The following is a 17,630-nucleotide window of genomic DNA, read 5'->3' on the forward strand; positions in this document are numbered from 1 at the left end:
CACACACGCACACACGCACACATGCACACACATACACACACACACACACACACACGCACACACGCACACACACACACACACACACACACACACACACACACACACACACACACACACACACACACACACACACACACACACACACACACACACACACACACACACACACACACACACACACTTGTGTCATTTGGGTCAGAGAAATACCTAAAATATGCTGTGTGGTGGGATCAGTACCTACCAACAGGGTAAATAACCCAGAACTAACTTTTCATAAACTTCTGAACTTCTGATCTGAGCCTTAAAGAAGAGAAAGTGGATCTGGCCAATAAGATGTGAGGCGTCACAGCAAGGAGGGGAAACTGGGACCCTGACGCTCAATAGGGAGGTGTAGTCTGACGTCACTTTAGTTTCCTGCGCGGTCCACCCGTATAGGGATGTATCATTGGGAAAATGGATTATCGGCTATTGTCATAATTCTGCCTCATGAACCTTGTTAAGCTTTCCATTTTTGCACAAAACGAGTTCCCTTCTATCACTAACATTATTGTTTAAGCATTTCTGGTTGAAATAAAATTTGACGTCATTATTTTACGATTAATTGCTAACATTTTCATGTTGAGCTATAGATTGTGGATGAATACGCACAGAAAGGTACACCATGCCAATGTGCATGCTTTATTTGTTTTAAACGAGACGATTTAGAAATGTTCAATGGGGACATTTTAAGCGAGGTGGACTTGCCGGAAACAACAATGATGTAACCACTACACCTCCCTGTAGCCTCTTATTGTTACTGTGCAGGGTGTTCCCTCCAGAGGGCGTGGTGTTCAGAGTGTGACAGGTGGCTCTCTGTTCTGACAGAACAACACACAGACAGAACAACACACAGACAGAACAACACACAGACAGAACGACACACAGACAGAACAACACACAGACAGAACAACACACAGACAGAACGACACACAGACAGAACAACAACACAGACAGAACAACACACAGACAGAACGACACACAGACAGAACAACACACAGACAGAACAACACACAGACAGAACGACACACAGACAGAACAACACACAGACAGAACAACACAGACAGAACGATACAGACAGAACAACAGACAGATAGAACAACAGACAGAACAACACAGACAGGACAACACAGACAGAACAACACAGACAGAACAACACAGACAGAACAACACAGACAGGACAACACAGACAGAACAACACAGACAGAACAACACAGACAGAACAACACAGACAGAACAACACACAGACAGAACAACACAGACAGAACAACACAGACAGAACAACACACAGACAGAACAACACAGACAGAACAACACACAGACAGAACCGACACAGACAGAACAACACATACAGAACAACACAGACAGAACAACACAGACAGAACAACACACAGACAGAACCGACACAGACAGAACAACACATACAGAACAACACAGACAGAACAACACAGACAGAACAACACAGACAGAACAACACACAGACAGAACCGACACAGACAGAACAACACATACAGAACAACACAGACAGAACAACACAGACAGAACAACACAGACAGAACAACACAGACAGAACAACAACACAGACAGAACAACACAGACAGAACAACACAGACAGAACAACAACACAGACAGAACAACACAGACAGAACAACACAGACAGAACAACACAGACAGAACAACACATACAGAACAACAACACAGACAGAACAACACAGACAGAACAACACAGACAGAACAACACAGACAGAACAACAACACAGACAGAACAACACAGACAGAACAACACAGACAGAACAACACAGACAGAACAACACAGACAGAACAACACAGACAGAACAACAACACAGACAGAACAACACAGACAGAACAACAACACAGACAGGACGACACACAAACAGGACCACGACACAGGACGGTGTCTGACCTTTGAACCCTGTGAAGCCTCTGGACCCTGGAGGTCCCTGCTCGCCTTCGCCTCCGTCTTCTCCTGCGGTTCCTGGTAAACAATACGTACCTGCAGCCAGAGACATACTATTATTATAATAATATACACATTATACACATGTGATTTATTACTCATATAACCTCTAGTCGCACACCGACCACACCTTTTCCCTGAGTGTCTGACCAGTGACCACTAAGTGTTAATATTATTATTATTATTATTACTCACAAAGTAACTCTACCGTCACTCAAAGTAACTCTACTGTCACTCAAAGTAACTACTGTCACTCACAAAGTAACTCTACTGTCACTCACAAAGTAACTCTACTGTCACTCACAAAGTAACTCTACTGTCACTCAAAGTAACTCTACTGTCACTCACAAAGTAACTCTACTGTCACTCACAAAGTAACTACTGTCACTCACAAAGTAACTCTACTGTCACTCAAAGTAACTCTACTGTCACTCACAAAGTAACTCTCCTGTCACTCACAAAGTAACTCTCCTGTCACTCACAAAGTAACTACTGTCACTCACAAAGTAACTACTGTCACTCACAACGTAACTCTACTGTCACTCACAAAGTAACTACTGTCACTCACAAAGTAACTCTCCTGTCACTCACAAAGTAACTCTACTGTCACTCACAAAGTAACTCTCCTGTCACTCACAAAGTAACTCTACTGTCACTCACAAAGTAACTACTGTCACTCACAAAGTAACTACTGTCACTCACAAAGTAACTCTACTGTCACTCACAAAGTAACTACTGTCACTCACAAAGTAACTCTCCTGTCACTCACAAAGTAACTATCATGTCACTCACAAAGTAACTCTCCTGTCACTCACAAAGTAACTACTGTCACTCACAAAGTAACTACTGTCACTCACAAAGTAACTCTACTGTCACTCACAAAGTAACTCTCCTGTCACTCACAAAATAACTCCTGTAGTAACTACTGTCACTCACAAAGTAACTACTGTCACTCACAAAGTAACTACTGTCACTCACAAAGTAACTACTGTCACTCACAAAGTAACTCTACTGTCACTCACAAAGTAACTCTCCTGTCACTCACAAAGTAACTCTACTGTCACTCACAAAGTAACTACTGTCACTTACAAAGTAACTCTACTGTCACTCACAAAGTAACTCTCCTGTCACTCACAAAGTAACTACTGTCACTCACAAAGTAACTCTCCTGTCACTCACAAAGTAACTCTACTGTCACTCACAAAGTAACTACTGTCACTTACAAAGTAACTCTACTGTCACTCACAAAGTAACTCTCCTGTCACTCACAAAGTAACTACTGTCACTCACAAAGTAACTCTCCTGTCACTCACAAAGTAACTCTACTGTCACTCACAAAGTAACTACTGTCACTCACAAAGTAACTACTGTCACTCACAAAGTAACTCTACTGTCACTCACAAAGTAACTACTGTCACTCACAAAGTAACTCTCCTGTCACTCACAAAGTAACTCTACTGTCACTCACAAAGTAACTACTGTCACTCACAAAGTAACTACTGTCACTCACAAAGTAACTCTACTGTCACTCACAAAGTAACTACTGTCACTCACAAAGTAACTCTCCTGTCACTCACAAAGTAACTATCATGTCACTCACAAAGTAACTCTCCTGTCACTCACAAAGTAACTACTGTCACTCACAAAGTAACTACTGTCACTCACAAAGTAACTCTACTGTCACTCACAAAGTAACTCTCCTGTCACTCACAAAATAACTCCTGTAGTAACTACTGTCACTCACAAAGTAACTACTGTCACTCACAAAGTAACTACTGTCACTCACAAAGTAACTCTACTGTCACTCACAAAGTAACTCTCCTGTCACTCACAAAGTAACTCTACTGTCACTCACAAAGTAACTACTGTCACTTACAAAGTAACTCTACTGTCACTCACAAAGTAACTCTCCTGTCACTCACAAAGTAACTACTGTCACTCACAAAGTAACTCTCCTGTCACTCACAAAGTAACTCTACTGTCACTCACAAAGTAACTACTGTCACTCACAAAGTAACTACTGTCACTCACAAAGTAACTCTACTGTCACTCACAAAGTAACTACTGTCACTCACAAAGTAACTCTACTGTCACTCACAAAGTAACTCTCCTGTCACTCACAAAGTAACTCTACTGTCACTCACAAAGTAACTACTGTCACTCACAAAGTAACTACTGTCACTCACAAGGTAACTACTGTCACTCACAAAGTAACTACTGTCACTCACAAAGTAACTCTACTGTCACTCACAAAGTAACTACTGTCACTCACAAAGTAACTACTGTCACTCACAAAGTAACTACTGTCACTCACAAAGTAACTCTCCTGTCACTCACAAAGTAACTACTGTCACTCACAAAGTAACTCTCCTGTCACTCACAAAGTAACTACTGTCACTCACAAAGTAACTACTGTCACTCACAAAGTAACTCTACTGTCACTCACAAAGTAACTCTACTGTCACTCACAAAGTAACTACTGTCACTCACAAAGTAACTCTCCTGTCACTCACAAAGTAACTCTCCTGTCACTCACAAAGTAACTACTGTCACTCACAAAGTAACTACTGTCACTCACAAAGTAACTATACTGTCACTCAAAGTAACTCTACTGTCACTCACAAAGTAACTACTGTCACTCACAAAGTAACTCTACTGTCACTCAAAGTAACTCTACTGTCACTCACAAAGTAACTACTGTCACTCACAAAGTAACTCTACTGTCACTCAAAGTAACTCTACTGTCACTCAAAGTAACTCTACTGTCACTCACAAAGTAACTACTGTCACTCACAAAGTAACTCTCCTGTCACTCACAAAGTAACTCTACTGGCACTCAAAGTAACTCTCCTGTCACTCACAAAGTAACTCTACTGTCACTCACAAAGTAACTACTGTCACTCACAAAGTAACTCTACTGTCACTCAAAGTAACTCTACTGTCACTCACAAAGTAACTCTCCTGTCACTCACAAAGTAACTCTCCTGTCACTCACAAAGTAACTACTGTCACTCACAAATTAACTACTGTCACTCACAAGGTAACTACTGTCACTCACAAAGTAACTACTGTCACTCACAAAGTAACTCTACTGTCACTCACAAAGTAACTACTGTCACTCACAAAGTAACTCTACTGTCACTCACAAAGTAACTCTCCTGTCACTCACAAAGTAACTCTACTGTCACTCACAAAGTAACTACTGTCACTTACAAAGTAACTCTACTGTCACTCACAAAGTAACTCTCCTGTCACTCACAAAGTAACTACTGTCACTCACAAAGTAACTCTCCTGTCACTCACAAAGTAACTCTACTGTCACTCACAAAGTAACTACTGTCACTCACAAAGTAACTACTGTCACTCACAAAGTAACTCTACTGTCACTCACAAAGTAACTACTGTCACTCACAAAGTAACTCTACTGTCACTCACAAAGTAACTCTCCTGTCACTCACAAAGTAACTCTACTGTCACTCACAAAGTAACTACTGTCACTCACAAAGTAACTACTGTCACTCACAAGGTAACTACTGTCACTCACAAAGTAACTACTGTCACTCACAAAGTAACTCTACTGTCACTCACAAAGTAACTACTGTCACTCACAAAGTAACTACTGTCACTCACAAAGTAACTACTGTCACTCACAAAGTAACTCTCCTGTCACTCACAAAGTAACTACTGTCACTCACAAAGTAACTCTCCTGTCACTCACAAAGTAACTACTGTCACTCACAAAGTAACTACTGTCACTCACAAAGTAACTCTACTGTCACTCACAAAGTAACTCTACTGTCACTCACAAAGTAACTACTGTCACTCACAAAGTAACTCTCCTGTCACTCACAAAGTAACTCTCCTGTCACTCACAAAGTAACTACTGTCACTCACAAAGTAACTACTGTCACTCACAAAGTAACTATACTGTCACTCAAAGTAACTCTACTGTCACTCACAAAGTAACTACTGTCACTCACAAAGTAACTCTACTGTCACTCAAAGTAACTCTACTGTCACTCACAAAGTAACTACTGTCACTCACAAAGTAACTCTACTGTCACTCAAAGTAACTCTACTGTCACTCAAAGTAACTCTACTGTCACTCACAAAGTAACTACTGTCACTCACAAAGTAACTCTCCTGTCACTCACAAAGTAACTCTACTGGCACTCAAAGTAACTCTCCTGTCACTCACAAAGTAACTCTACTGTCACTCACAAAGTAACTACTGTCACTCACAAAGTAACTCTACTGTCACTCAAAGTAACTCTACTGTCACTCACAAAGTAACTCTCCTGTCACTCACAAAGTAACTCTCCTGTCACTCACAAAGTAACTACTGTCACTCACAAATTAACTCTACTGTCACTCACAAAGTAACTACTGTCACTCACAAAGTAACTCTACTGTCACTCACAAAGTAACTACTGTCACTCAAAGTAACTCTACTGTCACTCACAAAGTAACTCTACTGTCACTCACAAAGTAACTCTACTGTCACTCACAAAGTAACTACTGTCACTCACAAAGTAACTCTACCGTCACTCACAAAGTAACTCTCCTGTCACTCACAAAGTAACTCTCCTGTCACTCACAAAGTAACTCTACTGTCACTCACAAATTAACTCTCCTGTCACTCACAAAGTAACTCTACTGTCACTCACAAAGTAACTCTACTGTCACTCACAAAGTAACTACTGTCACTCACAAAGTAACTACTGTCACTCACAAAGTAACTCTACTGTCACTCACAAAGTAACTACTGTCACTCACAAAGTAACTCTCCTGTCACTCACAAAGTAACTCTCCTGTCACTCACAAAGTAACTCTCCTGTCACTCACAAAGTAACTACTGTCACTCACAAAGTAACTACTGTCACTCACAAAGTAACTCTACTGTCACTCACAAAGTAACTCTCCTGTCACTCACAAAGTAACTACTGTCACTCACAAAGTAACTCTACTGTCACTCACAAAGTAACTCTCCTGTCACTCACAAAGTAACTCCTGTCACTCACAAAGTAACTACTGTCACTCACAAAGTAACTACTGTCACTCACAAAGTAACTACTGTCACTCACAAAGTAACTACTGTCACTCACAAAGTAACTCTACTGTCACTCACAAAGTAACTCTACTGTCACTCACAAAGTAACTACTGTCACTCACAAAGTAACTACTGTCACTCACAAAGTAACTACTGTCACTCACAAAGTAACTCTACTGTCACTCACAAAGTAACTCTACTGTCACTCACAAAGTAACTACTGTCACTCACAAAGTAACTCTACTGTCACTCACAAAGTAACTCTCCTGTCACTCACAAAGTAACTCTCCTGTCACTCACAAAGTAACTCTCCTGTCACTCAGAGGAGTCAGATGAGTAAAGAGACGGGTATCAAACCTGCGAGTCCTTTCTGTCCCGTGCCTCCTTTAGGCCCCGGGCCCCCATGTTTCCCAGGCTCTCCAGGCGTCGGGCCGTTTGTAAACACCTGGCCGCGGTTTCCCTTCTCTCCTGTCAGACCGTGAGCCCCCTGAGGTCCTGGAGCTCCTGGTGAACCTGAGGAGAGAGAGAGAGAGAGAGAGAGAGAGAGAGAGAGAGAGAGAGAGAGAGAGAGAGAGAGAGAGAGAGAGAGAGAGAGAGAGAGAGAGAGAGAGAGAGAGAGAGAGAGAGAGAGAGAGAGAGAGAGAGAGAGAGAGAGAGAGAGAGAGAGAGAGAGAGAGAGAGAGAGAGAGAGAGAGAGAGAGAGAGAGAGAGAGAGAGAGAGAGAGAGAGAGAGAGAGAGAGGGGGGGGGGGAGAGAGGAGAGGAGATGAAGGAGAGTAGGAGAGGAGAGGAGATGAAGGAGATGAGGAGAGAGGAGAGAAGATGAAGGAGATGAGGAGAGAAGAGAGGAGGTGAAGACCAGGAGTACAGGGAGAGGAGATGAAGGAGATGAGGAGAGATAGATGAGGTGACAGGGGAAGGAGAGAGAGAGGGAAGGAGAGATGAGAGGATAGGAAAAGAGGAGATTACTATATAATGGACTGGTTTTATTTAATTGTTAAATTGCATGCTCTCTCTCTCTCCTCTCTCTCTCTCACACACACTCTTTCTGACACACACACATGCGCACACACGCACGCACACACACACACACACACACACACACACACACACACACACACACACACACACACACACACACACACACACACACACACACACACACACACACACACACACACACACACACACACACACACACACACACACACACCCCACTGGTACCTACCCTTTATGGATCTTCCATGGGGACCGGGGGGCCCGTGCATGCCCATCTCCCCGATGTCTCCTGGAGGTCCGAGCCGGCCCGGGAAGCCTGACTCCCCTAGATTACCTGCAGCAAGAGGTACAGTTCTGTTGGTTCAGCCCCACCTCAATCGCTTCAAAGCATTTCAAATATATTATTGTAGAATATGTTATTTCCATGGTCTATATTTGTGAACATCGACTGTACATCTCTCTCCCAAAGCCAGACACCTGAGAGGTAAGACTCAAACGTGTGACGTCACCGGGTATCAGTCCACACAATGGGAGACTGATGTTGTGGACCCACAGAATGTTTGGTTTATTAAGCATTATTACATGGCGTTTTAATATTCGCCGAATTCTCGTGTATTATGTAAGGGATAATGTATAGCTACGAGGTCATTGTCGCAAAATAATTGACCTTCACTGACGTTTAAAACACCTCGCCGAGGCGCCTCGGTATTTTAAACTCTGTGTCGGTCAATTATTTTGCGACAATGACCTCGTAGCTATACATTATCCCTTACATAATACACGAGAACCAGTGGAATATCATGAATATTTCCACGGCTGTGATGCGCCCGCAGCCGCGAGAGCGAAGCTCGAGTGGTGTAGGCATCACAGAGTGGCAATATTCACGATATCCCACCGGTTCGAGAGACAATTCTAGGGTATTTTATATCGATTTCAGTGAACTTGTTGTATAATAAATTTTCCTAACGATGTATCGTTGCTATGGAATTTCAAATGGTGTAGGCTATCAACCAGCTTGGCAACGCAAACGAATGATGTATTAGTCTAATTTAACGTACCTGTTAACTATAAACGAGTGGATAGATATAGAGGACGGGCCTACATCTAACGGTATTCATAAAAACAGCATTATTAGACGTGCCAATCCAACGAAAGATGAGCTGGACGCGGTGGAGAAAAGCCGCAATTAACCCTTCAACACCACCAAGTGGACGGCCTGGGCACTGAACTGGAACCGTCCGAGGCGCTGATGATGACTTTTTCCGACTTTCGCTTGCATTACACTCCTCTATATCTATCCACTCGGAGTAGGTCATGTTGACAGTTTCCGTTTGATGAATGGCAGTTGAAACTTTCTACAACATTCTAAAGCCAGCGCACAGTGGTATATTCATGGTGATTTAACCAAGAGTGTATCATGAATATACTCATGGCTTAGAACGTTCTCGACCAATCACAATGCGTGGTCTGACCTACCTGTTGTATAAATTAGCTTTATTCTATAGTAGTGTTCAAAGTTCTGAAACAGAACATTTATCCATTTACATTTACCAATATTAACTACTGTAGCTCAGAACAGTACCTATAGCTCAGAACAGTACCTATCTCAGAACAGTACCTATAGCTCAGAACAGTACCTATAGCTCAGAACAGTACCTATAGCTCAGAACAGTACCTATCTCAGAACAGTACCTATAGCTCAGAACATTACCTATAGCTCAGAACAGTACCTATAGCTCAGAACAGTACCTATAGCTCAGAACAGTACCTATAGCTCAGAACAGTACCTATAGCTCAGAACAGTACCTATAGCTCAGAACAGTACCTATAGCTCAGAACATTATCTATAGCTCAGAACATTACCTATAGCTCAGAACATTACCTATAGCTCAGAACATTACCTATAGCTCAGAACATTAGCTCAGAACAGTACCTATAGCTCAGAACAGTACCTATAGCTCAGAACAGTACCTATAGCTCAGAACATTATCTATAGCTCAGAACATTACCTATAGCTCAGAACATTACCTATAGCTCAGAACATTACCTATAGCTCAGAACATTACCTATAGCTCAGAACAGTACCTATAGCTCAGAACATTACCTATAGCTCAGAACATTAGCTCAGAACATTACCTATATCTCAGAACAGTACCTATAGCTCAGAACATTACCTATAGCTCAGAACAGTACCTATAGCTCAGAACAGTACCTATAGCTCAGAACATTACCTATAGCTCAGAACAGTACCTATAGCTCAGAACAGTACCTATAGCTCAGAACAGTACCTATAGCTCAGAACAGTACCTATAGCTCAGAACATTACCTATAGCTCAGAACAGTACCTATAGCTCAGAACAGTACCTATAGCTCAGAACAGTACCTATAGCTCAGAACAGAACAGTACCTATAGCTCAGAACATTACCTATAGCTCAGAACAGTACCTATAGCTCAGAACAGTACCTATAGCTCAGAACATTACCTATAGCTCAGAACATTAGCTCAGAACATTACCTATATCTCAGAACAGTACCTATAGCTCAGAACATTACCTATAGCTCAGAACAGTACCTATAGCTCAGAACAGTACCTATAGCTCAGAACATTACCTATAGCTCAGAACAGTACCTATAGCTCAGAACATTACCTATAGCTCAGAACATTACCTATAGCTCAGAACAGTACCTATAGCTCAGAACAGTACCTATAGCTCAGAACAGTACCTAGCTCATAATATATTTATTCTTATATTCATATATCTATATATCCACATCTGTCTGTACATACCTGCATATAATCATGTTTACATGATACTATCTCTCTCTCTTTAGCTCAGAACATTAGCCCTTACCTACTCTTACTATGTACGCTGCTAGACAGTATGATTTACTACCATAGTGTCTTTATAGCTGTATTACTGTACATATTAATACTACAACTCTGTACATACATCTGATTAGCACTATTACTCAGTAGTACTAATTTATATATTTTATACCCAGTTGAATCACATTTGCACTTTACTGTTACATTTGCACTCTGATTGGATGCCAAACATATTTAGGTTGTACTGTACTTGTGCTGAATGATGACAATACATTTGAATCTAATCTAGTAAATAAGAGAGTAGTTTAAATTCACAAATATTGACTGACATTTTCCTAGAACATGGAAATAACAGGACAATATTTTTAATTAGTCTTCAGAGGGTTTCCAGAGGAAAGTCTACCCTGCATGCAAAGCCAACGACCAGCAGCTCAACAGCACCCACACAGATCCACACGTGGACAGAGAGGCCGTACCCACCAGAAGCAACATGCATGAGTCAGACGTCGGCTGGGTCACTTAAGAAGGCAGCCATGAATCCTTTATGGCCTATATTCATTATAACATATAATATAGACTTACAGACCCTCATCTGCACCTTTTGTTTACAATGTTTATTTTTCTCATATTTTATATTCAGATCTGTATTGCCTATATTATTATGTATTTCTACTATTACCCATACCTGTACCCACCCTTCCCCCTCCCCAATGCTGCTATGATGCTCAAATTTCCCCAAGGGGACCAATAAGGAATACTTATCTTATCTTATCTATTATTACTATGACACACGAAGATGTGCTTCTTCTACATTTACATTTAGTCATTTAGCTGACACTTTTATCCAAAGCGACTTACACGTTTTGTACGACAAGACAGCAGGAAGGGTACAACTCTATCAGCTGAGCAACAATGTTCATCAAAGTGTTGAGTGCTACAGTGTAGGTTAGTTTATTAGGACAAGTGCATGACAGTAAGGTTAGTTAGGGTTATTGAATTGTTTTCTATTCACAACAAGTCTGTAGTCCACCGTGTCATCCCTAGAGGACTCATGGAGAAGTATGCATACTTGGCCCCAGGTTAACCCAGACCAAGCACCCTAGAGGACTCATGGAGAAGTATGCATACTTGGCCCCAGGTTAACCCAGACCAAGCACCCTAGAGGACTCATGGAGAAGTATGCATACTTGGCCCCAGGTTAACCCAGACCAAGCACCCTAGAGGACTCATGGAGAAGTATGCATACTTGGCCCCAGGTTAACCCAGACCAAGCACCCTAGAGGACTCATGGAGAAGTATGCATACTTGGCCCCAGGTTAACCCAGACCAAGCACCCTAGAGGACTCATGGAGAAGTATGCATACTTGGCCCCAGGTTAACCCAGACCAAGCACCCTAGAGGACTCATGGAGAAGTATGCATACTTGGCCCCAGGTTAACCCAGACCAAGCACCCTAGGGGACTCATGGAGAAGTATGCATACTTGCAGGCTATAGCCTCATAATTACAGCACATTGCAAAGTCAGTCGGTTCATTCAAAGGATAAATAACATTAATTTAGGATGTTCCACACAACAACACAACAACACAACAATACAACACAAACAGCCACAAGAGGGAGATAAAACAACATGCAGGTCACACCTGGCACTAAAGAGGGAGATAAAACAACATGCAGGTCACACCTGGCACTAAAGAGGGAGATAAAACAACATGCAGGTCACACCTGGCACTAAAACCCTGAATCCAGATAAGAACTTGTGTCTACATTGTATCTAGATAGGGCTTCAAGTTACATTTAGGATTAGCTGCTGCATTTAACCCTTTCACTACCACACTACAGAAGGTTAACCCTTTCACTACCCCAGTATGGAATGCTGTCCATCCATGACATGGGTTCACCTGCAGGTAGGACAATCAGAACACATGGAAGTAGTCGATGTCCCAGTTTATAGAAATCTTTAGGGCATGAAAAAGTGAAAAGGACCGTTTTCAAAATAATAATTGCTCTATCAGGGGACTCGTCTTTATTTATTATTTTATTGCCGTTTTCTAGTGATAGCGCCTTATTATTTCGTTAATCTCGATATAAAAAAGTCTGTTTTCTCATGATGAAAGGATTCATTAATTGCATTATCTCGATACAACAGAAGTAGGATAAGTATCCAGAACCGTGTCCAGAACTCGGGATGGTTGCGAGCTGGTTCATGTGACCACGCCGTCCTGATTTCAGCCTTCAAGAGCTGCCACTGGTAAAAACGGCAATAGAATAATAAATAAAGACGTTCTGGGCCTCCGTACTCCACTGCTCGAGGGTGTCTACTGTACATGTGTTTATTATTCCATACAGTCTAGACACCCTCTCCTGTACCTGCGTACAGACTTTAGTACCAGGTGTAAAGAGTAAGACATGTATCTAAAATGTAAATGTCATGAACGCTGCGCTGCTCACCGCAACCTGAACGCCGAGGTCACATGACGGTCACATGGGACATGACATCACACACACCAAGACGACGATGATGTCATACCAGAGATGCAGACAATGGTGACATCATAGTGAGGAGACAAACACACACACACACACACACAGTGACACAAACGTTGAATCTCGTAAATGTTTCCTGGATTTCTTTTGTCCACTCGGCCAACGTCTAACTCAAAATGCACCATAGAAGAAGAATGTCTTCTTCTTCTACTGAGGTGATTTGAATAAGACAGGATTGTGGTCAACACTAGACTTTGAATGCAATCAACCAATCAATCAATCAATCAATCAATCAATCAATCAATCAATGTATTTTCTTTGAAATAACATTCTGAATCAAGTGAATTGACCACAACCCTGGAATGAGAAGCACGTAGAGACAAGAGAAATCAGAGCAGAACATTTCAGATTCAATCAAAGACAAATTCACATTTTGACAGGATGAAGAAGGTCACATTTATAGATAGATAGTACATATAATATAGAATATTCATCATGTTGTAAACATAGATATAGAATATTCATCATGTTGTAACCATAGATATATAATATTCATCATGATGTAACCATAGATATAGAATATTCATCATGCTGTAACCATAGATATAGAATATTCATCATGCTGTAACCATAGATATAGAATATACATCATGTTGTAACAATAGATATAGAATATTCATCATTCTGTAACCATATAGAATATTCATTATGCTGTAACCATATAGATAGAATATTCATTATGCTGTAACCATAGATATATAATATTCATCATTCTGTAACCATATATATATAGAATATTCATTAATATGCACTATGCTGTAACCATAGATGTAGAATATTCATTATACATATATATTTCGGTTACACCGTTGATTACTCATCTATGACAAGTCAACATGTCAAGTCACACAAATGTGTCTGAGAGATGAGAGGTATAAGCTGTTATCTATGAAACAAAGCGGGGCTCGCCAGTCACTTTTGATGCTCCAAGGTGTTTTAATTGTGACAGAAAATATCAGATACAACGTTTCGACCCGAAACGTTGTATCTGCTATTTTTTGTCACAATTAAAACACCTTGGTGCATCAAAAGTGACTTGCAAGCCCCGCTTTGTTTCATGTACTACTGTTTTTACAGTTTGGCTCAGCACCAAGGGATGGAGGATGTGCGTTATTTATTTTTTCTAAATAAGCTGTCGTCTAACCACACGCCGTAGACCCTGATGGTGATTGATGGTCTGATTAAAAACAGCTGGTTTGTGATGCAACAGCGGCCTGCTGAGCTCTTACCCGTGTGGTTGACCTGGCGATACTCCGTGGGTCCTTTAAGGCCGGGGTCTCCCTCAAAGCCCTGGTAGAAACTCACACGTTAATTCACATTCAAAGCAGACACAGACTAGCTATTACTAGAAGTGATCTGATTTTGATTTGATTTGAATAAATAAATACAAACAATATAAAATCAAAACAAATCATTGATCTCAAGAAATTAAATGAACAAATATATATAAATAAACAAAAGCAAAACATAACTCAATTTACATGTTCGAAATGGAGTAGGAAGAAGTATACACTTATTTAATCCTACCCCTTTTCCACTACTCAAATGAGTGTTTAAAACACCTTAACCTTAAAACCTTGATGATTTCTATATCCTTCTATATACCTACTTATACACCTGTATATAACCCATATAACTCTGTATGATAGTATGTACAATAATGCTGTATATACCATATATATATATATATATATATATATATATATATATACAACCCATACCTAAATTGTAACTCATCCCATTTCTGCTTTGCACTATATAGTATTGTATATTAGTATATTGTATATTGTATGGTAACTCAGTTACTTCTATTCTGCATCGAACATTGTACATGTGTACATACTGAACACTGTGACTTCTATTTTTACTTCTATTTTTACATGCTATACTATTTTATTTCATACTTATCTTGTCTAGCACAGTCTCTGGAGCGTAACAGTAAGAAGCATTTTGTATAAAAGTATTCTGTACTTCTGTATGACAACTATTAAAGAAACTTGAACTTGAAACTTGATATATATATATATACGTATACTTCTGTCTGCTCTACATACCTGCATATTACCCTTTTTACATATCTGTAGATACTACGTCTATATCTGTACATATCCCTTACCTACTCTTACTAGTTACGCTGCTGGCCAGTATGACTTACTACCATAGTGTCTTTATACCTGAGTCACTGTACATAGGAATACTACAACTGTACATACATCTGATCAGCACTATATATACTAGTCACTCCCAGAGACTAACCTTTAGGCCTTCTGTTCCAATCAGGCCTGGCAACCCTGGGCTGCCTAGAAGACCCTGTACACACACACACACACACACACACACACACACACACACACACACACACACACACACACACACACACACACACACACACACACACACACACACACACACACACACACACACACACACACACACACACACACACACACACACACACACACACACACACACACACACACACACACACACACATGGTAAGTTAGAGTGTTGTATTCATTCATAGTTAAAGACAGTAGAGGTTGAGTACTTTATTATCAAACAGCATTGCTTGTTGTAGTTAACAAAGAGAGGCAGAGTTGATTTTGCAAAAATAAAATAAAAAATGTATCATATATATATATATATATATATATATATATATATATATATATATATATATATATATATATATATATATATATATATATATATATATATATATATATATATATATATATATATATATATATATAATGCAGCCCAGCCTCACCCAGACTCTACCTCCAGCGGCCCCCAGGTACATTGAGTTTGAGACCCCTGCCTTAAAAGGAACATGCTAATATTGTGCCTAGCACAGCTGTTGGCCAAAACACCTCTCCTGGAGTTTTAAGCTAGGCTAGTGGTCCGTATCTGCATTCATTCATTTGTGCTAAGCTAGGCTAGCTTGCAGCCAGATAGCTTTCTACTGAACGCACAGAGAGGAAATTGGTATCTATCGGCCAGGTCTTGCTCGAAAAAGAGGTAAAATAAAGGTAAGATAAAAAATATATTGATTGAATATAAGTATATTGATTGAATATATTGATTGAACATTCCTGGAACATGGAAATAACACATTGTAATTCCTGATGTAGGTGGTGTTCCCCTTTAAAGTGTGTGTATGTAAATGTAGTCACTGTAGAAGTTGGAGGCAAACCTTTATTCCTTGATAGCTAGGGAGTCCGGGGTTCCCTGGGTAGCCCTAAAGAACACAGACAACAACGGCGTGATGAGGTCAAGGTCAATGTAAAGGGTAAATGCATTCATATAGCACATTTAGAAACAACAGAGGTTGACCAACCTTTGCACTTTGCACAATGCATTACTAAAATATTACAATATTAGATATTAAAATTAAATATTACAATACTAATAAAAAAAACAACACAAGCTGCACAATTTACACAGGCAGAAATAGTGCCGCAAACAGTACTACACATAACAATACAAATACAATATAAAATGAACAGTCAAAATAGAAGCATGGATGTACGGCTCAAGCTGAATGAAAAGGGAAAGAGGTTAGGGTTGGTAATGTCACATCGCACCACCAGGTGGCGACCCAACCCACTGTGGCATCAATACACTGGATGAATACAAGTGAATTGTCCTCATTGCTTAACCCTTTCACTACCACACTACCAAAGGGTTAACCCTTTCACTGCGACAATACAGAAGGTTAACCCTTTCACTGCCACATGACAACGGGTTAACCCTTCCACTACCACACTACATAAGGTTAACCCTTTCACTACCACACTACAGACGTCTGTAGTGTGGTAGTGGAAGGGTTAATGCACATACCTCTTCCATGGTTAGTCAATGGTTAGTCGACACAGAGTCAAAGTACATAAGAGTACATTGTGTTGACCTGGTTTCATAACTAATGATAGAACACCTCTTACCCTGTTACCAGGAAACCCAATGATTCCTTTCTCTCCTTTGAGTCCAGGGAGGGAGTCAAAGCCCTGTGGGTAGAGTCACGACAGTCAGAGAGAGATCACAGAGTAGATCACAGAGTAGATCACAGAGTAGAACACAGTCAGAGATCACAGAGTAGATCACAGAGTAGATCACAGAGTAGAACACAGTCAGAGATCACAGAGTAGAACACAGAGTAGATCACAGAGTAGATCACAGAGTAGAACACAGAGT

At 40.6% G+C, this 17,630-nt stretch overlaps 1 protein-coding gene across 1 annotated transcript in view; it reads right to left on the reverse strand.

The window, feature by feature from the left end:
- The window catches only part of col4a4 (collagen, type IV, alpha 4), a gene marked incomplete at its 5' end in the record, with an annotated part of 174,636 nt that overhangs the window by 134,894 nt on the left and 22,112 nt on the right, over positions 1 to 17,630 (reverse strand). The window contains 7 exons of the mRNA XM_084309776.1: positions 1,961 to 2,050; positions 7,422 to 7,577; positions 8,292 to 8,396; positions 14,666 to 14,726; positions 15,693 to 15,746; positions 16,633 to 16,677; positions 17,381 to 17,443. Coding sequence (XP_084165902.1) covers positions 1,961 to 2,050; positions 7,422 to 7,577; positions 8,292 to 8,396; positions 14,666 to 14,726; positions 15,693 to 15,746; positions 16,633 to 16,677; positions 17,381 to 17,443 — 574 coding nt within the window. The remainder of the gene's footprint in view (positions 1 to 1,960; positions 2,051 to 7,421; positions 7,578 to 8,291; positions 8,397 to 14,665; positions 14,727 to 15,692; positions 15,747 to 16,632; positions 16,678 to 17,380; positions 17,444 to 17,630) is intronic.

The sequence above is a fragment of the Notolepis coatsorum genome, assembly GCF_963971535.1.
Source record: "Notolepis coatsorum genome assembly, chromosome: 1".
Classification (NCBI taxonomy): Eukaryota; Metazoa; Chordata; class Actinopteri; order Aulopiformes; family Paralepididae; genus Notolepis; species Notolepis coatsorum.